Source organism: Monodon monoceros, unplaced genomic scaffold (assembly GCF_005190385.1).
Source record: "Monodon monoceros isolate NGI ecotype Baffin Bay Population unplaced genomic scaffold, NGI_Narwhal_1 Super_Scaffold_4, whole genome shotgun sequence".
Taxonomy (NCBI): domain Eukaryota; kingdom Metazoa; phylum Chordata; class Mammalia; order Artiodactyla; family Monodontidae; genus Monodon; species Monodon monoceros.
The window spans coordinates 67,111,866-67,135,676 of record NW_021703781.1 but is presented as its reverse complement, the minus strand read 5'-3'; the positions used below and the strand labels follow the sequence as shown (position 1 = coordinate 67,135,676).

Below are 23,811 nucleotides of genomic sequence, written 5' to 3'. Positions count from 1 at the left end.
AAGTATTTAAGAAGAAAAGACCTAGTCAGTATAGGAAAATGTGAGTTTAGCCCTTATTCAAATTTTATAATTTTGAATTATCAAAGAAAAAAATTATATTATTTTAATGCTCATGGATCTTAAAACTGTAAATAAAATAATTCTATGACCACTTTTGATGACTTTTAAGACAATATTTTCCAGAAATATAAAAAACTAAGTGTCAAAATGAAGTCATTTGTATGTTCCAGGTTGAAACATTTTCAGAAATTTCTAACACGTTTTCTTACAAGTAAAACAACTTTATTATTACATAAAGAATTAGGCCTAGAAATATATAAGGCACAGATATTTCTTTAATATTTTGATTAAAATGAAAAAAACAAAGCAGTTGGTATTCAAATACTAGACTCAAGAGAAAACTAACTTGTTTATGGATGAGTCTTAAACTTTTTAGAGAATCTTGATCAGTTACAGCTGCTTATGAAAGTTAAGAATAATATCTTTAGTTTTCAATAAATATTAACTATTCATACTCATAAATCTGGTGACTCTAAAAGGGGAAGAATTCTTAATATTAGCAAATGTGGTTAGTAAAAATGGAAAATGAAACTAAAATAAGAAAGAACAGGCCATGAAAATGCTTCTACAAATATTTACTGCACAAATAACTCACACAAATGTATAAAGAAACCATTAAGACATTTATTTACATAAGTGAACAAAGTATGTGAAAAAGTCACACAAAGGCAAATCAGAGCAACTCTGAACCCGTATAAGTTACTAAATGAGCAACGACATATAAATCCCCCACCCAAAGCTGTCGACTTTTAGTGAACTGACATACTCAAATGATGACACTGTAAAATGTTACAACTCTTTGGGAAAGCAATAAGGCAAACTCATTAAGGAAAATTAAATTGTTCATATTATTCCATCTAATAATCTCACTCCCAGGAACTTACCCTAATAAAATTGAAAATAACCTAAGTATTCAGCAATAGAGAAATGATTTAAACAAACTGAAGTAATATGATTAAAATAATCATTGTCAAAACTAAATACAAATAGTAAAAGAATATGAAATTTAAAAAATAGTCAATAAAAAAGTATAGGTGTCTTCAGACTGTAATTATGTGAACAAAAGAAGGGAAAAGAATAATACGAAATGAAAGTTCTGAAGTCACTGTATCACGATGGTGAGGATTTGGTAATTTTTCCATTTGGCAACATTTTCTTCAATGTTTTCGATAAAAGAAAAAGATTGGTTACTATTTTAAAAAGTCACTTGTCTTTTCAAAAAATTTATACTCTTCTCCATTAGTAAATTATACATTTTAAATTTTAAGTTGAGAAATAGAGCAGAGAGGCCCTAGTTGTTTTATATTCCTCTATTTGGACCTTAGCTGGCAGTGTATGAAGACATACTGTAACCTGTACCACTCCAACAGAAAGAGGCAGCCACTGCCACCTTTGGTTACACAAACTGCAGGGCACTAGATATGAATATGTAAAACTGTAAAAGCTTCAATTTACAACTTTGTGTGTTTGGTGTTTTATTTAAGGCATTATGATAATTAACTCTTCCTTATAGTTTTCTGTGTCATACTAAGAATGTTTTAATATTTCCACTTCCACTTGAAAAATGTTGCCAATACGCTGAAAGTGTTCTATTGAAGCATATAACTTTTTATATTGAGTTTATATTAGGTTAACCACAAATAAGATCACGTTTGTTTACATATTTAAAATTTATAAGTTAGAGGTTGCAAAGCAACCACCTTTAAAAGAAAGACAATCCATAAAAATGTAAAGACTCTTATACGATGAAAAATTTAACAAGTCTTCCTTTTGGAACTATTTATTTGGATAAACGCAGGGGGATTTGAACATTTCTACAGATGCTGCATTATATATTGCTTTCCTATAACAAAAATATGACGTACTCATTACATATGAAATTTACTATTTCAGAATGACTGTTTTCAAAACTATGGTAGAGAGGGACAGGGAACTTTCAGTAGGCTACCTGAATGAAAATGTTTGAGAATAACTGTTTTTAAACATTTAGAGCAGAAGGGATTAACTGGAAACGCAGGGCAGCAATCTCAGCATCTATAAACATCACTTGAAAGAGCAAATTGAAAGCAAAGTATCATGGGGATTAATACCGTATAAAGATGTATGAACAAGTACTAAAGAATAAAGAAAAGAAGTTTTTCATTGAAGGCATTCTTTAGCTTAATTTTTTTTAATTAGGTTATTTAGTAAATTGGTACAGGGTGGTCGACTGTACTGATTAAATTACCAGGAAACTATCTCATAGCTGCCAAAACATAAGCCATAGGAGCTGTTCTGTGCTAATGGGAGAGTAGAGGTGAATTTAATTAAACATTTAGTCTTCTATTTACATTCCATTAGTGGTAGCAGCAATAATTTGGTTCTTCTACAAATATTTACGATAGAAGTTTATTAGCTTCTAAGATCTAAACAAACACAGCTATTACCAAGATAAGTGCAGCCTTATCAAAGAAATGTTCTTAATAAAATCTCTCCAAAACATGAGTTAAATAATGGCTTTTTCAAACATAGTTAAGGAATTTCAATAACCAGAGTCACGAGGAAGCCAAAATAAAGTCAAAGAAACTAATATACATTCACTTTGTCACACCAAAGAAACATTTAGCTCATATTTTTTTTTCCTCTGATTAGAAAATGTGGTCAACTTTTTCACAGGAAAAGACTTTGATGAGAGATCAAAATCAGAAAGTTGATTTTCCTGAATCCAATCTAACAACATAATAACATCCTAGAAGAACATTCTATAGTACAGAAAGAACTGAACAACTGCAAGGCTATTTATAATGTACAGCAGATAAATTGTGCACCGTAGAAACCATAAATGATGGACATTTTTCCTCATGCAAAAAAAAAAAAGAATCATTTGTCTTGGCACACACACAGCTTGTCATTCTGCACACAGGATGCAAATGTCAACCAGGAAATGAAGACAATCCCAAGCCAAACTTAAAATGTCTTAATCACATCATTTTCTCCCTTTATCTCATTTAGAGTTATGTACTCACAGCTCAAAACTTGCTCATTAGACTCCTCAGGTTTTGATTTTTTAAGTGCCGTCTCTGCTGGAAGAAGGGATGAGCACTGCTCAAGAGACTGTGCAATGTCATCAATTGTCCATTTGTCTTCGGGAAGGGCGTGCTCCTCCAGTGTAAAGGGTCCCTGTTTGGTGCGGGTCAGCTCTAGCACATTGGCACAGGAAGACAGTTCTACGGCAACAAAAGGTGAAAGGAAAACAAAAGATAAATGATTCAGCATTTCATTCAAATACTGAAGCAACATAAATGATCCAGTAATTCAGTATTTCATCGGCTATAATTTTGCAAATGACAGAACTCGATTCAGACCTCTCAAAACCACCTCAAATGTAAAACTGCAATTATCCAATATAATAGCCAAGAGCCTTGAGATTAAGAAATGACTAAGGAGCAAAATAACATTTAATAACTGACCTAATAAACTGCTTTAAAGTCTACAAGGAAGTTGCACACTCTTCTTATTTAACCCATGAAACAACCCCATGAGGTAACTATTCGTCTCACTTTGCGGATGAGGTAATGTGACCTGTCCAGTGTCACAACTGCCAGAAAATGGCAGGGCCAGAACTGCAACTTCCTGGCTGTTTCTAAGACTATGGCTTCCAGTTTTCAAAAAAAATTTGACTTGCAGCGATAAAAATAACTTTTAGAAGGCTTAATCTTTTCTTCTTATCCTTACTTTGAGTTAAAATATTTTATACTTGAAAAAAATGTTGGTCCTGAGATTCATTATTCACACCTTCATTTTCTCCTCTCTCCCATTACAAGCATTTCACTGCAACTCCTTACGCTGGTAACTGTCTTCCACAAACCTGTAACGCTTCGAAGGTGGAAGGGCAGCAAGAACCCAGTTCCTAAGGCCAGTACTCAGAGACATGGAAAACGGAAAATTCCTTCTTCCCATCAAAAAGGAATATTATTCTCTAAATGATAATTCATAATTCATCTTTATGCTTACCTTTGCCAATGTCACTGACCAAGCTTCTGATATAAAAACCTCCTCCACATTCAACATCTGGAATGTTAACAGTGACATGGTAAATTGCTAACCGCCTATGAAATCCACTTTACATAGAAATGATGCCCCCAAACAAATGTAAAAATGCACTATGCAAACAATCGAGTGATAAAACATTTATGCGCTAAAATATAAATTATTCATCCAGTAGCATATGTGTTTGTGAGACTGCAAAGTCAGAGTGTGGAGAAAGCAAACAGCAGAAACTCTTGAACACATTTTAAATTACATGGCAAGTCATACCACTTTAATACTTCAGCCTTGTTCATTTAATAGATTTTAAATAGTTAGAAATCTCAGCTTTGCTATTATGAGCTGCAGATTTAAAACACTATTTTCAGATTTGTACATCTTTTTCATTTAATAGGCTTTAAATGGTTAGACATCTCAGCCTTGCTAGCATGAGGTGTAGATTTTTAAAGTATTTTCAGATTTGTACACTCAAAAAACACAACAAACAAAACAACCCTTTTCAGTGACAGGAATTATGTTTGGGGTGATATACTACATGGAGAACTCAGCATATTTAAATGTTCTCTTGGAAATATTCCTGAAAAAATCATGAAATAACTTAAAATTACACAATGTACCAGAACTGAATGCATAACTAAACATCTTCTTAACGCAGTATAATACAAGTTTATTGGTTAAGAGCAGGGCTCTGGATTATTTTTATTCATCCAGAAGACATCCTGAAAAGAACTGTATTTTCACACAAAAGGACTACTTTCTGTTTCTAGCTTAGCATACAAATAAAGCTATTTGAGGGAATTTCTACATTCTTGCACTATATTTGACTTTGGTGAAAAGAGTCAAATTTGGACTACTACAAATTCCAGTGAACAAATGCAACTGGAAAAATTTGAGTTTTTTTTACTTTCATAGATAATATCTATTGTGCCAACACAGAGGCCGCATTTTCATGGAATGGAGTGAAACATTTTTTAGTATGTTTGTTTCATTGTTTGCCTAATATTTTAGAATCAGGAAACTTAAGGAGTGACTTTTTAAGAAAATTGTACAAAACCCACAATCTACAGGAACTTAATACACACTAAATAATAATGTCAATGGGAAAAAAAGCAATGAAGTTCAGGAAAAAAGGTTTTGGGAAATTATGTCTACAAGGAATCCCATTCAGTATGCACCATGAAATTGGGAGCAGGGTCAATTTCAGAGAGCCTGAGGATTAATAAGAACTACAGCTTTTGATTCTCCACAGCTCTTATACGTTCAGGGCTTTAGCTAGGAGATCATAAAATTTCCAAACAATAGAAAAAAACTTTTTCAGTTTTAAATTTATTTCAAATATGGATTATAGATAAATTCAAATCGATAACTTGAGTTAAAATTTACCACATGTCTAGGAATACACTTTTGCCTTACCCATTACTCCTATATTTTCATGATCTTTAGCAGTGATTTATTGGTGACAAAGAAAGGGGGGGGGTCACTCCACTCTTAGAATTTCTTGTCCAAAAACTGAAAATGCATCGTTTTAAAAGGACAAATTAATGTCAATAAAAAACTGAGTGTAAACTATCAGGTACTAGCCAAAATGGGGAACAAGTATCCATAAGATAATAAAATACAAAAATTTGAAAACATGTACTCCTTACCTGTTCTTCCCCATAGAGATCCAAAGTATGTTACTTCCAACTTTATAGTAAGATAATATAATATATGAAAAACTCAGACTATTTAGGACATTTCTGAACCTCCATAAAGCTATAGGTATTCTCATTATTTGTGCTGTCAAAAAGGTATTAACAAATTCTAACCTTCTTTAAACTCAAATTTTTAAAAATCTCCAATATCCTACGGATCCATTAACATTACACAAAAGTAGCCAAATATAAAATAAAGGCACATGTAAATACAAATGTTTTCAAATTTCTCCATCTTACCTAATGTGAAAAATGGTGGCTGGAATTTTTGAAGGGAAAGACTGTACACGGTAACTGGCCTGGCAGGTTTTGCTTCTACTACTTCACCTCTCTTCATCAAAGTTGAAAGTCTCTGTCCATCTTTCTTTAATGCAGAATAGCTTGCAAGGTACAAGAGGGAGACAGGAAGAGAAGGAGGGAGGAAGAATAGAGAGAGATTGAGAAAGGAAGAGAGAATAATTCCAGATTACAGCATGGAAAGAAAGGATGATTCGCAGCCCTTTAAACTGAAAATCCTTCTAAGAATGAACTAATTTTTTCTTCTAATCTACTTCACAATGGTGTCACATATAGAGTTCCTAAATATCTTTGAGGCTAATACAGCTCATTCTGGCACTCAGTGAGCAATGTTGTCAATATTTCTCTTTAACCATCTTCCTGGAGATGGTCTATTCATGTCTTCACTAGTCCTCAGTCTGGGTTAAGGGTCTGCAGTCACAATGATCTCAGCTATATTTCCTTGAAACAATATATTTCCATTATAATAATATTCATTTTCACATATAAGTTACCAAGATGTTTCCAAAGAGCAAATAAACAAATAACAGATCTTATCTTTGTGTGATTAAATTTTACTAGACCACAAAATCCTTGGAACAATCACAGAGAAGAAAATTCTAAAATGATTCTTATAAATGTTTACTATATCTTAACAATAATGATCCAAAATAATGTTTATTCAGATCCTGCTACAATTTTTAAGTCTTCACATTTGAGGCAAAATTATGAAGAAACATTTCTCCATAGATATTTCAGTGTTCTTGAAAAAACTTAAGATGTTTTAAAAACACAAAATATATTCTAAATTCTAAAAGAACTGTTAGTAACATATCCTGACACATCCTATAAGCCATTAAAACAAAAAGAAGCAATTTGCTTGAAATGGTAACATACACAAAAATATGGCTAAATGGTAAATCAGTATCATTATACTTTTAATAAGTTATAATTCTCATCTGTTTCATTTATTGCCGAGAATTGTGAAGTATAAGATTCTGGGTCCAAAAGGAATGGGCCCAACACCTGACAGGAAGTGCCAACTGGACTCTGAATCACAGCTCTGATGCCTGTACCAGACTGGACTGGTCCCTTCACAGCAATTCTGGGAAAAGTGACATCTCTGCTCTCCAGAACTGCCCTGATGTCTACAGATGGAATCAGAAGAACCAATAAATCCTGGAAGAGCACAGATGTCAGGCTGTGGCAATATCCAGAGACAGAGGAGACTACATCCCACTACCTCTTAGAGACTGTCAGAAGCTCTGCATCCTGTCTGAATCAGGTTCACCTTACTTGATCAAACCTGCCTCACCATATAGTAAAAGGAAGCCCCTCCTCTTTTCTTTTTTCATTAAAGTGATGTTAGCCACTGGAAAATAAAATTAGACATTTATTCAAATTCATTAATTGGACTTACAGAGGAGGTACTTGCATTATATTCCCAGTAAATTTCTGTAGAATGCCTTCAATATCTTCCTGTGTTATTTTATCTGCCAAAAATGAACCAAAAAAGTGACACTAAAACAACCACAGAAGTACATGTGCTATTTTTACAGCACTGACAACTCTGAAAATTAAAAAAAAAATTCCAACAAAGCATTTATTACAATGTACATTTTGCAGGTCAAATTCTACCTTGTTGAGATGGATAAAATACATGCTAATGAGATAAACGGGGGAAAGTCTTATATCGTCCAATATTAAGACTAAATTTAATTTCCTTTGCTTCATTTTTTTCTCCATTAAAAATGATCCAATCATCTTATATGCATTTACTACATACTTACTATGGCCTTCAGAAGACCTGAGAAAAATGTTGCATAAAGCTATCGGAATGGTCCTGCAGTGATCAGAAAGTAAGTAGAAAAATACCTGTAAAGGTCATTTCTAAGGTTTTCCAGGCATCAAATATTATAAATAACTGAATAAATTATTGAAGATTATCAAGTACTAACAACATTTAAAATTTTACCTGATAGATTTCAAAACTGTTGTATGGTATGGTATACATTTTCCACACTCACATTAACTTTGTCCCTAAGTAAAGTTGTATTTATGTCTCCTTCACTGCTCTTGGAATTGCAGTCAGGAGTCTGACTTTTGCCTCAAAAATAAGCCAGTGCAAAAAGAGAATATACATAGCAAAGATTTTATCTGTCTTAGTCAGATAAAGCTTTTCAGCTTGTATTTGATACTCTTTCAAACAAAATGATGCAATATTAAAGTACTGTTCTATAATTTTAACAACTGAAAACTATAACACACTGAAATTCAATATTTGGGATCTTCACATATAGATAGATGACTATCCATATTTCATATTCACTAATAAACTAAGTTACAGAAATATTCTATAACTTGTTTAGGTTATAGCAATGGAAAGAAATTACAGTCTTCTCTTTCACTTTGTAGGAAATTTATTTAAACTTTTTATTCTGGTGTATACATGTCAAAGGATTTGATTTTATTTGAACAATATTAAACAAAAACTAACTAATGTGCTTTGAATTACTGTTCGAACACCAGAATAAAAATTAAAAGACAGCATGGAACATGTCCAGATTTCAATATCAATGCAGCAAGAGAGTCTTAACCTCAGTGTGACCTTGATCCTTACAAGCTAAACATGAACAAAAGACCAGAATCTACTAGACTCAGAGGAGAGCTACGGAACTCAAAAGAATTTCTCTAACACCTAGCTCCAAAAAGGCAGATCTGAAAAGCCTATTCTGTTCAAACTGCTTTTCAAACAGATGTATCTCATGATATGAATGGATTTTTCCATGAAAATTTTTTACTCTACTGAAACATTAAAACATAATTACTGGTGGCACCTTAGTTATGCAAAACTTCCAAATCTGGACAGCCAACATTACCACCATGCTGACAATTGCTGAAAGAAATGCCACTGTTGATAAAACTGCTATAGTTCACAATCTAGTCTGCTACACATTTTAAAAATGAGACCAAACAGCTTTCTACTTCCGCCAAATTGGTCTCTTTACTGACATTCCTGCCAATGCGTGCTCCTTTGTCCTGCTTCAGTGGCTCTCTTTTACTGATATTCCCTCACACAAGGTGACAAGATGTACTCTTTCTCATTCTACTTCTGCCATGCATCCTAGGCAGTTATGGTTTTCCTGTTCATTCTGAAATTAATCATTCACAATTTTTAACTGTTACCTACTATATATATGTAGGTATTACCTCACCAATGGAATTCTTATCTCCTTAAAGGCAAAGACAGCTTTTCCTCTTACATAATGCACACAATTAAGATGGTACTAAAGACGTTCTTGCTGAATTTAATTTGCTGATGAATAACAGAATCTCAAGGTTAAAAGAGCATTTCAAAGTCACCAAGGAATCATTCATTTGATGTTCAAATCACCAGACAGAAAGCCTGTGCAGCAAGTTATTTTACAATAAAAGCAAATATAATATTTTAGATATTTTTAACATGTAGTGAAGCATGCTGGCTATATCTGAAACATACTAGTCTGATCCAAATAATAATAATTGTCCCTGTAAGAATAAAGACTCTACCTCCAAAGGATTTAAAAAGAAATCAAGAATAAAATCTCTAAAGCAAGTATATCCAATAACTGGCCAAAAGAAGGACCTTTGGTAGAAGATGATAGGTACGACGGAAGTACCATAGAACTTGAGTAATTATTCTTTGTTTACCAAATTAATAAATCATCAATGTGACAGTATTCATTTGAAATTAATTTTTTTAAAAGTCACTCCCATAAAATTAATATATACAAGACCATGTTACATGTTATTATTTGCTTAAAATTTATTGGCTCTTCCAGTGAACTTCCAACATGAAAGCTGGTACTTAACTGAACTATGGAGTTAAAAGCAGGATGATGGATTTAAAAACAATATTCAGGGACTCCCCTGGCAGTCCAGTGGTTGAGACTTTGCCTCCCAATGCAGGGGGTGTGGGTTCGATCCCTGGTCGGGGAACTGAGATCCCACATGCCTCATGACCAAAAAACCAGAACATAAACAACAGAAACGATACTGTAAACAAATTCAATAAAGACTTAAAAAAAAAAAAAAAATTCACCCAGGATAGAGTTAAATGGTTACTGGACAAGCCTTGTCACCAAAAGCAGCTGTTAAACTGGAAAAAATACAGCAAACAATTGTTTTCAAACATTAGACAACACATAGCAAGGACTATCATCCCTGAGAGAAGGGAAAAAAACAAGGTAAGGCCCACAATCACTTGCTTTTGCTTGGGGGTGCTTTCTGAACTGTACTACAGGGAGGGGAATAACAAACAAAGCTCTGAGCAAAGATCAGAATTTGGGGAAGCGGCAGCAGCTGGAATTTGAGAGCATTACACAGAGAAAGTGATGTCTATAGGGGTCCACTTGAAACTGGCTAAATTCCAAGCTGTGCATATATATAGTGAGTCTTAACAAAGTTAAAAAAAGAGCTACTACCAAACCTCTTACAAGGCTGGAAGATGTCCAAATTCCAACCCCTCAGAATGAAGAAACTTTGCTGAATGCCCCAGCACTCGATAGACACCCAAGAAAAGCCATGCCTTTGGAGTAGGACTAATGCAGACCTGAAAAAAAAGTCTACTTTAGACCCATCCTAACAAGGAATCTATACAAAAGCGACTAGAATTAATAAGTGAGTTTAGCAAGGCTGAAAGGCATAAGATTAATACACAAAAGTCATCTCCATCTATGTATATCTAGCAATGAACTATCAGAAATTGATATTTTAAAAATCCAATTTATAATAGCGTTAAAAAAACGAAGTACTTAGAGATTTCGTATACAAAAGAAGTGAAAGATCTGTACATTGAAATCTATAAAAATATGGCTTTATTTTTGCAACTTTTCTCTAAGTTTGATATTATTTCAAAATAAAAAGAAAAATCTTAAAGGAATACAATGAACAACTTTATACCAATAACTTGGAAATTTGAGATGCAATGGACAAATTCCTAGGGGAAAAATTATCTAGAATGACACAAGAAATAAAAAATATTAAGTTTGATAGCTAGTAAAGGAACCTAATCCATGATTAAAAGGCTTCCTAATAAAGAAAACTCCAGAATCAGATGTCTACCAGTAAATTCTACCAAACAGTAGAAAAAGAAATAATGCCAATCTCACATAAATTCTTCCAGAGAATAAAAAAAAGAGAGAGAGAACACTCCCCATCCCATTTTATGAGGGTGGTATAAGCTTGATATCAAAACCAGTCAAGGACATTAAGAGAAAGGAAAAACACAGGGTAATCACACTCACAGACAAAAATGCAAAAATTCTAAACTAAATATTAGCAAACTAAATCCAACAATTTATGTAAAGGACAGCATGTTATGATCAGGTTGGGATTATTCTGGAAATGTGAAGTTAGTTTAATATTTGACTAAGGAGGAAAATCAACAGATACAAAAAAAATCTGATAAAATTCAATGGCTGCTCACGATTAAAAAAACAAACAAATGGCAAATTAGGAATAGAAAACAATTTCCTTACTTTGATAAGAAAGCTATAAAAAAAACCTATAAAAGAAAATCTATAAAAGTAAGGTAGCAGGGCCTCCCTGGGGCGCAGTGGTTAAGAATCCACCTGCCAATGCAGGGGACACGGGTTCAAGCCCTGGACCGGGAAGATACCACAAGCTGCAGAGCAACTAAGCCCATGCGCCACAACTATTGAGCCTGCGCTCTAGAGCCCGTGAGCCACAGCTACTGAGCCCGTGTCCCACAACTACTGAAGCCCAAGCACCTAGAGCCCGTGATCCACAATAAGAGAAGCCACTGCAATGAGGAGCCCACGCACCACAACAAGAGCAGCCCCCGCTCACCGCAACTAGAGAAAGCCTGCGCGCAGCAACGAAGACCCAACGCAGCCAAAAATAAATAAATAAATAGAAAAGGTAGGAAAACTTGCTCTTTCAGATAACAAGACTTATTCTAATACCATAGCAATTAAGATAGTTTGGTATTAGCACAAAGACTGATTTTTAATAAATGGTGAAAAACACTGTTTAGAAATAACAGAAGGTGTCAGGATACAGAATAAAAGAAAGGGTCCTATTAATATGGTTTGAACGTTGCGTCTACTGAGCTACAGACTCATTTTCTATGGCTAAAAATATTATTTGTCTAGATAGGATAAAATGACCTAAGATCATTCACTTGCCATTTACTGCATACTGCCTTACTTGAACCAGATGTCAGTTGTTCTCAACAGGTTAGTTAAGAACCGTACTTTTGATTGTAATCACGATTGGGTAGGGTGGCGACATCAGCAGCACTTAACAGGCGAGGACCAGGGATGCTGGATTTCCTGCAATGTGCAGTGGTACAGCACAGTGAAGAACTGTCCTATGCCCTTCATGACTTCTGGAGGTCTGCCAGATGTTCATGTGGGTGAAAGTCTGTTTATAATTACCTTAGGCTAGAACATAACTCCATTTCCCATTTAAACGCAGAATTTTTTGTACAGTCTTACATATACTGAACTTTCCAGTACTGAGTCATCAATACCACATTCCTGCCAGTCCGCATTTAACTTGTAGCATTCACAGTGATTTATGTATAAGTATCTGTTATATATAATATATATATGACTACTTCATGAAGACTTTCCATGTAGTAATATCTGTGTATTTACATAATGATATGTCTATTTTACTATAAATTACCTTTATTTCTTCTTTATAGTCCACTTACTGTATTAACATTGATTTTTTAACGTGTAGGTAGTGGAGAATACCTCTGACTTTTATTTCAGGATAATAAAGAAGCCATTAGAAAATATAAGTTATAGGTCTTAGTATTAGTTCACAGAGGGTTGAGAACATAGGTCCTAGTCCTCTATATGACAGAAGTTCCTTAAGGAAACAGGGTAGGTCTTATATTTATCTTCCCCCTGGTACCCTGCTGTACAGCTTAAACAGATGACAAACATTTACTGATTTACAGAAATCATACAGAAAAATCATGTCAATCAGCAAAATTCTCTGAGCTCTCATTTTCTGGGCCTACAAATACTATCCAATAAACTATAGGGAGCTCTCCCTTTCAGGGCCTAAAGAAAGTTGCTTTTCAAGATTATAATGAGACGATTTTAACAAACTAATATGCTTTCTTTAAGGTAAGTAAATAAGGTTATAAATGATACAATACAAAGTAGAGTTTGTAAGAATTCCAAAATGCTTAAGGGCAGGAAGGAAGAGTATGTTTAAGTAGTTTCATCACCCTGGTCCTCTTTTAATATCACCTACTCAACGAACTGCACCATCATGTAACCAGTTTTACAATCCAGAAACCTACGTCATGGTTAACAACCTCCTCTCTGTCATTACCCCATCCAACCAAGTCTCACCAATTTCACTTCCTCACCATTCTTCTAATTATATGTGTACTGACATATACTGTAGGATACTCTGGAAATCGCTGACATCCTCCTAGGCCACCTGAATCTTAAAAGCATTCTGGCTGAAGATTGCAGTTGGGTTTCCATTAAGTGAGCATCTGCTATTATTCCATAATAATAATAATTTCAAGGCTAATTCAACATCTATTTTTTAAAAGATTCGAAATAAATCAGTGATTTTTCTTTTCATTTCGGTGCTTGATTAATCATGCAAGATACTAAGCCACATATAAATGTTAACAGGACAAGTGAAGCTATTATGAACAAGAAGGTTGGTCTCACTACTAGGGTAATATGTAATATATATTAAGACCACTCAATGCAAAAACATAGGGAAGCAGATGCTAGACTGTCTATAGGTACATTAAAAAAAGATAACATTAAGCCCAGGCAGAAAAGAAACCCAGGAAGCTTACAAATAATTCACAATTGATGACACAATAATGTGGGTGAACTGACTGTACAAAAACCACAACTGCTGCATTATAAATAGCATAAACACTATGAGAATTGCTAGGAAACCATTTCACTTATCTATCCTTTCTTAAAGTAGTGCAAGGAGGAATGGTAGAAAAATTAAGGTGGGCCCCAATGAGTTCTGCTTTATTGCTAGAGAAACAGTTTTCCTTTTGTCTTATCTTTTTACATACTCCAAAAGCATAGAAATATGGTCAATTTTAAAGTACTAAACCTAGTACATTTATTTCAACAGCTAAGACATAATTATAAAAACAAAAACAAAACAACAACAATGGCAAGATGCAGGTAAAATCTAGCAAGAGAGTTTCTCTGCTTTGTTTCACATTCATTAGGAAAAATGTCCTAAATCCTAGCTATAAATGGTTTTTGGCAAGGGAGTTATTTGGAAGAATTCTGCACATTAAAGAAAAACTGATTATAGGAAAAGAGGTAATTATTATAAATCTTTATTAACAGACATACCAAATAAGCAAATATGTTTTTCCAACCTTCTTAACCCAAAGAAATGTACTGACAATTAAAATCACTGGGAATATGAGATTTATTTTAAATTCTGAATTCAGAGAAACTTTCTCTAAATATTAAAAACAAGGACTACCTAAGATGAACTTCATACCGTAAGGTTTTTCTTCTGTTACTTTCCCTGTAGAATCTAGCGTGTCAGTAGCTTTCCCCAGTTCGCCAGTGGCAATATACCTCTAGAGGAAGAGAAACAAGGGAGACAAATAGGCCATAAGGTAAAGAAGAACTGTTACGCATGTCTTAAAGTTTATACAGAACCTTACTAATACTACCTGATACAAAATAAAGGCAAAAATCAATAGACTGTAATTGCTTTGTTAGTTTTTCTATAAATTTATTTATTTATCTATTTATTTTTGGCTGCATTGGGTCTTCGTACGTGCTTTTTTCTCTAGTTGCAGTGAGTGGGCTTCTCATTGTGGTGGATTCTTTGGTTGGGAGCACGGGCTCTAGGTAGGCGGGCTTCAGTAGTTGTGGCACACGGGCTCAGTAGTTGTGGCTCGCGGGCTCTAGAGCGCAGGATCAGTAGTTGTGGTGCACAGGCTTAGCTGCTCTGCAGCATGTGGGATCTTCCCGGACCAGGGCTCAAACCCGTGTCTCCTGCGTTGGCAGGCGGGTTAACCACTGCGCCACCAGGGAAGCCCCGCTTTGTTAGTTTCTGATATGTGGGAAGTATTGTACAGATTGAGGAACATTCACAAACTTCCCATACCAGCCAACATGACAAGGAAAAGCCTGATTTTATTGATAATCATGGCTTATAAATATACTGTTACTGTAAAAAAAAATTTTTTAAACCAGTTTTCTACTGGGCAGTTTTGATTTTGAAGGAAAATTTTCAAATACACCTATGAGTAGAGAGAATGGTACAATAATCCCCTACCTAGTCATCTCAAGATTCAATGATTTTACCATACTTAAAAGTAAAATTAATTTTTAATCAATTTATTACTTCTTACATGAAATACCAAGAGTAATCTTAGTAACTTGTTTATGCATTTAAACAAAAGCTAAATATATAGAAAATAAGGCAAAACTAGTATAGCATAAGTAATGTACATATGTGTTTCTTAATAAAGAGAAATTGCTACTTCTTAAGCCTCTGAAAGGATAAAAGTCACTTCTCAGAACTGCTCATTATTCACAAGTGAAGAAGCAGATCACTGAGTAACTGAGGATGGTTCTGCTTCCCATCTCAGGCCACACTTACACTACATATTCTTTGTATTCGTCTCTTTTGATCAAATTCAAATTTTATTTGGAGGTTCACATGAAGTAGTGAGAAAAATGCAAGGAATATAATTCCCACTGAAAAGAATATGTAGTTACGCTGAGCGATTTAAGCTGGAGAACTTTGCAGAATTATGTTTATTAATGATAAGCTTATTTTGGTACCACACCGAAAACATGTGGTTTTGAATATCTTCATTAAAAAGCAATAGCTCTATACAGTTCATAAATGTAAGTCCTTCAAAATTTTCAATATAGTACTTATGAAATGTATGAATATTAATAGAGTGTAAAGAAAAGGTACAAATTAGACTACCTCTGGAGAAAGTAGATTAGAGATGCTCTAATCTCCGAGAGTTGCTAAGTTTCAGAGGAACATTATTCAAGTCACACTTCAGAGTTGACATTGACTGGTTAACCTAAAAATGCTACTGTATACCTGGGGGAAATTACTGCCCTCTGAAATATCCCAGGGGAAAAGTTTGTATATCCCAATGGTAACACTTGTTCAAGGGTTGGAGGGGGATACAAAGCTGCTTTCTGATGAAATGTTGGCTTTGCCTACAGGTGCTATTATGGTTTATCTCTGCATATATATATACCTTATATACCTGTAAAATGCTAGTTAAGAGTCTTTATATGGCATCAATGATTTCCTAATAGAACATCAACCCTTCCATCGCTCACTGGTTTCAAAAGCACATATAAGTAACCAACTTTTGATCAGCAATATAGAAAGCTAATAAAGATAATACTCCAAAACCTCATCAAAGTCTGTTACTTCAAAGTACATCTGCCATCCAGATTCTGCTGAATGACTGGTTCAAAGAAAGTATAATTTAGGGAAGAGAGTAAAGGGACTATGCATCTATTGCCTTCTTCTAGGTAATCTATACTCCATAATGAGATCAAGTTAGGTCAAAGGGATGTATTAGCCTAACCTCCTTAGAATCCTTTTACCAAAGTTATATTTCATGCAGATCCACTTCTTCACCTGTTGTAAACTATTCTGAGATCCACTATCTGTCACTCAATATTCCTTACTGTAAGAAATTTCTTTCTGACTATAATGCCCAGAGTAAAGTCTCTTCATTAAAAAACTGGCATGCTCTCTCTTTCTAATGAATGTCATATTTTTGCCTAGGCCACCAAAAATCACAGATAGAAATAAAAGCAACAAAATTAACTGTATTCAAGATTTCCAACAGAAATTGCTTGAATAAAATTAATGTCTATGGAACATGTAGCCAGAGGGACCCAAGAGGCCTGAAACTCAGGAGAGAGAGATTTGGGGATAGTGAAACACTTGAGAATAGTAATAACAGTATTTATTGAGCAACTTTTGTTTAACAGGCACTGTACAGAAAACCTATATGCTTTATGTACACATTACACTCATAATCCCAAAAGAGAATGCAGTGAGAAAAAAATGACTCAAGAGAAAGTTGATCATTGGCAGAGTAAGGCTTACCATACGACAAAAGAGAAAGCTAATGACGAAGACAAGGAAGGGCTCTTTTCTTAAATCTTACTCCAATCTGATTGGGAAGGAATGCATGAAAGGAGTGGGGTGGTCTAAATAATCTGTGGTCTTCACAAAATGGAGGCAAATTGATCTCATGGCCTAAAGATTTTAGGTAAAGGTCAGCACTCCACCCATTAATTGATATGTTGTATGAACTGGTATTTATTACATTGAACAGGATTCTAAGGATATTTCTTGGTTCAGCAGGAAAGAGTGTTAGGCCACATTCAATCAACAATGTCTCCCCTTAGGACTGGATGGTGAGGCAACGGTGTATTATGATATGGCTATAACATGAACAGCGAATATCTGCCATCCTAGAACTAAATATTTCTACTCTCGAGGTAACCCCACCCTACACATACTAAAAGTCTAATTTTTCTAGTAGCACTGTGATGCAAATAAAAATTCATCTGTAGGGCTTCCCTGGTGGCGCAGTGGTTGAGAGTCCACCTGCTGATGCAGGGGACACGGGTTCGTGCCCCGCTCCGGGAAGATCCCACATGCCGCGGAGCAGCTCGGCCTGTGAGCCATGGCCGCTGAGCCTGCGTGTCCGGAGCCTGTGCTCCGCAACGGGAGAGGCCACAACAGTGAGAGGCCCGCGTACCGCAAAAAAAAAAAAAAAAATCATCTGTAAAAGTGGAAAAAGTAAATATGAGGTCAAACAGCAGGTCTGTGCCCCATTAGAAGGCTGCAGACAATTTTTTAAATGAAAGAAAGATATCAAGAGTACACTGTACATAGGGTTAAAGTTGTTCGATAAAATTTTTGGTTCTTGTACATGAATGGATACATAGAGTCACGTGTAAAATGAAATTCTTATTATGGGTCTTCGTCAAAAAATTTTTGTAAGTCACTGCATAAGATCTCCAAGATTACAGCCAGTGCTAAAAACAAAATCTATTTTTAAAAATTCATTAACAGGGCTTCCCTGGTGGCACAGTGGTTGGGAATCCACCAGCCAATGCAGGGGGCACGGGTTTGAGCCCTGGTCCGGGAAGATCCCACATGCAGAGCAACTCAGCCCGTGTGCCACAACTACTGAGCCTGCACTCTAGAGTTCGTAAGCCACAACTACTGAGCCCACGTGCTGTAACTACTGAAGCCCGCACGCCTAGAGCCCGTGCTCCGCAACAAGAGAAGCCACCGCAGTGAGAAGCCCGCACACTGGAACGAAGAGCAGCGCCCGCTCGCCGCAACGAGAGAAAGCCCGAGCGCAGCAACTAAGACCCAACACAGCCAAAAATAAATAAAATAAATAAATTTTTAAAAAATTCATTAACAGCTTTTAACTACTTTTGATAAAAGTGTAATGTCCAACATACTTAAAGGTAAAATTTAAAAGATTTAATTTTTCAACAAGTACACAATCTAAAATTAAAAGTATAAGAAACACAAATAGCTAACAAGATAATAACGCTTATTTTTTACTTATTTTGCGGTACACGGGCCCTCTCACTGTTGTGGCCTCTTCCGTTGCGGAGCACAGGCTCCGGACGTGCAGGCTCAGCGGCCATGGCTCACAGGCCCAGCCGCTCCGCGGCATGTGGCATCTTCCCGGCACGGGACATGAACCCGTGTCCCCTGCACCGGCAGGCGGACTCTCTACCACTGCGCCACCAGGGAAGCCCAATAACGCTTATTTTTGAAACATGAAACACCCAAGAACTAGGTCTCTATAATAAGATGCACCTGGGATTTTCTATTTACTTTACAGTCATCTGAGGATCGGTGATTTCACTGTATGACATTCAGCTTTCCTAGCTGAATACCAAAATGGTTTGTGATAAATAAACTTAAGCCAGAGCCAATGATGCATTTATATTTCCAGTCATCATATTTCTGGAAATATGCCTGGAATTTACATGTAAAACCTTTCAACAACATATAGTGTGTTACATGTACTTGTGGTTTTGGAGGGGAGGGCTGGATAATGAATATTCCAGTGAACTTCAGGTATTTTATCTTGGGAGGAAAAAGAAAACAAACACATTCCTTAATGTAAATATATCTTTTTGCTATTATTATAAAAGTGACGTTTCATTGTAAAGATTTTGGAGAACACCAAATAATGTGAAAAAAGAAAATAAAATCATCCATAATCCTGTATCAAGGTAACCATTGTTTATATTTTAGAATTAAGAAACATATCAAGCAACTGGCAAATCCTGTAACAGAAACAGATTCTAAACTCCATGGGTCAGTACAATGTTCAAATTTACTGTAAAACTGTCAAACTCCTCCACTCTAACACAATTTTTATACTCTGTGATTTTTCAACACCAATATTTTGAAGACTGCAGAGCAAGCTGCATGGAAATTTTTCCATTTATCTAAGGTATTAAGATCCTTCCCAACTGAAAGACAGAGGTTTTTACGCCAGTTAATAACTAAAATGGGATGTCAAAGGCAACAGGCTCTCCAGGGCTTTTTATTTTAAGAAAAGCTTACTTAGACCCCTGGCACTCAGAGTACGGCCCAAGGGCCAGTATCCACCATGAGATAAGTTCAGAAAATAAGGTGCTTAGAAACTTCTTTAGCAATTTGACATTGCCATAACATTTTAACTGTATTTTATAAAAGTCATCAATCAGTCTGCAATGAAATGGGAAGTTTTTTAAATGGTCTTTGACCACATTTTTTTTTTTTTAAAGAAACAATTTAGACAAAACCACTTTATCCAAACTATTTATATCCTGCTTGGAGCAAGGGTTTTAAAACAAATAAAAAGTTTAGTCCAGGAAATTGCTGAAATTCTTCCCTAACTAGTGGCATATTAATCTTCCTTCCACAGGCATTTTCACTGGCCCCTGGCCCCAACTATGATAACCAGCACCTAGTTGCTAATTAGAATACAGATATTATTATCTCTTTTAATGCTAGAAGAGACCCTTGAGAGAATCAAAACCATTTTTCCTAAGGAAAAATTGAGAGGCCCAGAGAGGTCAAACACTGACATCTAGACTTGTCTTAGGGCTCCCCTGCTATTTCGATGAGGGTTCTCACTCAACAGGTTTAGAGCCTCTCCTGCCTCTTCCTAACCCCTCCTCCCTCTCCTAGCAAATACCTCGAAAGATGCTTTCGGATTTAGTCAAGGAATGATGTAACATCATCTTAAAGAGGCCCCATTCTTTTATTTAGTAAACATTTTATAACCATTGAAATAAGCATATCTTTTGTTGGAAATTGCATGGTTTACAAAATGGTATTGCTTCTACAAAAATTCCAAGGTTTAAAAAAATCTTCTGGTCGGGCTTCCCTGGTGGCACAGTGAGAGTCCGCCTGACGATGCAGCGGACACGGGTTCGTACCCCGTTCCAGGAAGATCCCACATCCCGCGGAGCGGCTGGGCCCGTGAGCCATGGCCGCTGAGCCTGCGCATCCGGAGCCTGTGCTCCACAACGGGAGAGGCCACGGCAGTGAGAGGCCTGCGTACCACAAAAAAAAAAAGAAAAATCTTCTGGTAGAATTTATGATCTGTAAGTTCCCTTTCACTTAAGAAATACGATTATACAAAACAAAAAAACCCAGAAGAACCTAAATACATATATTTTTAAATTATGGGCACCACAAAAGTTTTGCTTCTATGAGTCAAATTTGTTTTTAAATCACTAATTTATACTCTCAATATTTCGAATCTCAGATATCATGATTATAGACATTGTGTTTAATACTCAGTGTTGACATTCATGCAATTTATACAGCTTATTTTTTAATTGATAAAATCCAACACATAGGTCATTAAGAAAACACTGAAGAAAAACAGAACCATTCCAGTATTCTTACCTTGGACCCTGACAACATACTGGTCAACAGTTTTGTTCCCCTTCCAATTCCAACCACTACAAATCAAAGAAAGAAATATCATGACACTCTGTTGTAAAACTAGGTTTTAAAAATGTTTTATGACATACATTGGTCATAATTTCTTGGCATATGTAACGTAAAGTTGGAAAACCATTTATTTAGCATAATGTGAGGGCTCCTATTATTCCAATCGGTTGAACTTGTCCTGCAAGTAAGAAATTCTGAAGTGCAGGTGGGAGACTTTTTTTCCTTTTTCGAAGTGTGAAACATACTAGAAACCTCAATCCAGACAATTAGATAACAAAAAGTTTTGGAAAAACCTCAAAGGACTCACTGGAATTTTATATGGGCATCAGTGAAAATACATGGTACAATTAATCTTGGTATGATAAAATATTTGACAGAGTTCATTATTAAACAAAGCAAAATCCATCATCATAACTAATGAACCATTTAAAGATGTTTAGTGCCCAGTAGCATACAATCAAGAAAATAGAAACAACAAATCAACCCAACACAAAAAAGAATACAGGGTAAAATGAGAGCCTGGAGAGTGTATGTTCGTGTAGGCCGTACACAAAGTACAATGGCTCACGTCTCCTCAATTTCAAACATTATCCTTATGACAACACATTTCACCAGCCGAGGATGAGAGGACATAATCATTTCTTCACCTAATAGCAAGGAAATTTTTGTAAGAATTGAAGTATTTCTCATTAATGGATACAATTTTGTAAAAGAACACAATATAACCACCACAATTCAGAATTATAAGCAACAAGGAGAAACGACTGGCAAGCTAAAAGAATTATCATGAATATCTATAGCAGATTCACTGAGTTTACTATGAATCAAATTCTACTCTAGATGTTTTCCATTCATTAGCTCATTTAATCCTTATAACAACCCTGAAAGATAATACAATTATCCCTATTTGATAGGTGAGGAAACTGAGGCATAGAGAGACTAAGAACTTTGCCCAGCATCTCACAACTAGTAAATGGTGGAGTTAAAGTTCAAACCAGACTAACAGCAGACCCCCTTCCTCTCATCCTCCCTGCCACCTTACTCATCTAGGCATTCTTCCCACTGCCACCAGCCTAAAGCAGCCTATATACTGTAAACCTAGCTATTCTACATCTTCTCCCTTCCTCTCCCAATTCATACCATTTCTGAAAACCTATACTGCACAAAGCCCCCAAACAATCCTCAATAGGGTCCCAATGCCTACGGTACCAACTCCTTAATAAAGTATTCAAAGTCCATCCTTTGAAACACAGCTCACATCCCAACTCCTTCATCAAGTCCATCCCAAATCCCCACCCCTCTCGGCTTCTCTGACAGGCATATTGGTTCAAGGACCAACATAGAAACTGTCCGCCTTCAGGATCCTCTGTTGAGCAAAGCGCTCTTCAAATCACAGCACCTGCTGCTGAGGCAAAAACTTTGTACAATAATAAAAGATTCAATTCAATTTTACTCCATTCAAGAATCCCCAATCAATATCTTGCAAGGAGCTACCATGCACTCAATGCCAAGAAAAACACTTTTAATGGACCAGCACATTTCCTGACTTTGAAAGAGCTTATGATCTCATGGGGAAAATACAATACAGATAAGGGAAACTGCAAGTGCTCAAAAACCTGTTGCCTGCATTAATGAGTGAATAACTCTAAATAACAATACAACGGTATATGATTGTGTCAAAATGAACACAGAGAGAATAACTGCTGTAGGAGGTCAAAGGAGGGAGTGCTCTAAATGGCTACAGAGGCCAGAGAATGCTTCATTCAAACATTTAGTGTGAGTTAGGGCTTAAAGGATGTACAGGATTTGAAGATGCAGACAAGAGAGAAGCATGTTCTAAAGAAGGAACAAACTGACAAATTCTCAGATACAAGGATGAGCACAGTGGGTTTCTCAACCAGAGTGCAGGGCGTCTTAAGAGCAGGCTGATGTGTTTGATTCTATCACGGTTTAAAAGCTGGACTGATGGTGATTCCTCTGCTAGTTCAGTGATCCAGAATGAGACAACAAGGCATCTTAGAGTTACCCAGCTTAAGGCTCTCATTTCATATCCAAGAAGACCAAGGCCCATTGAAGTTAGGTGATTAGTGAAAGCAGAATTTTAGGAAGACTAATACAGAAGTGGTATATAGAAAAATTAACTGGAGTTGAGACCTAGCCAACCAGTAGCTTTTCATTCAAGGGACAGTTTATGGGACAGAATTTTTATTCAGCTTTTTCCCATTCAAAATTTTGTTGTATAGGTACAGAAATAAATAAGACCTGGTTTTAGCCCTCAGTGAGTTAACAAAAACAAAGAATACAGTGAAGTATTACATTGGCAATATAAAAAAGCAAGTGGGCAGGCTTCACATGTAGGAGACAGCATTTTAACCAAATCAAGAAAGGTTAGTAGGATTTCTACAACTAAAGAAGACAGAGATGAGCAGTTTATCTGAGAGGAAAAGCATAAACAAATACACAACAGTTTGAAAAAGTGTAAAGAATTAGAAGAATGAATGAAAACCAGGATTTTCCAAGTACTGTCTCACAATCACTACTTTATCTCCCAAGTTTTCTGTGCTCAGATGTTTCTCTATAAAAAAATAAAGCCACTGTCTCCAAACCTATACAAATGTCCTAATACTCTATTCTCAAATCATTGAACTTATTTATGATGAGAGTCACTTTAGGGCCGGCAAGTCTATTACACATGTAATTCCAAAGCATTTTGCAGTTGGAAGTTTCTACTGCCATT

General features: G+C 35.7%; 1 protein-coding gene across 4 annotated transcripts in view; it reads right to left on the bottom strand.

Annotated features, from left to right (window-relative positions):
- Positions 1-23,811, bottom strand: part of TRUB1 (TruB pseudouridine synthase family member 1) — a 58,680-nt gene that overhangs the window by 27,813 nt on the left and 7,056 nt on the right. For 3 of the 4 annotated variants that reach the window (XR_003797110.1, XR_003797111.1, XM_029245873.1), the window contains exons 3-8: positions 21,027-21,082; positions 14,580-14,661; positions 7,477-7,549; positions 6,021-6,160; positions 4,054-4,110; positions 3,066-3,266 (exon numbers count right to left, since the gene is read on the bottom strand). Coding sequence is in view for 2 of the 4 variants with exons in the window: in XM_029245873.1 (XP_029101706.1) it covers positions 3,066-3,266; positions 4,054-4,110; positions 6,021-6,160; positions 7,477-7,549; positions 14,580-14,661; positions 21,027-21,082 (609 nt within the window). In the remaining 2 variants the exon portion in view is untranslated. Of the gene's footprint in view, positions 1-630; positions 3,267-4,053; positions 4,111-6,020; positions 6,161-7,476; positions 7,550-14,579; positions 14,662-21,026; positions 21,083-23,811 lie in introns of those variants that run through there. The other variant, XM_029245875.1, reaches the window with a different exon arrangement.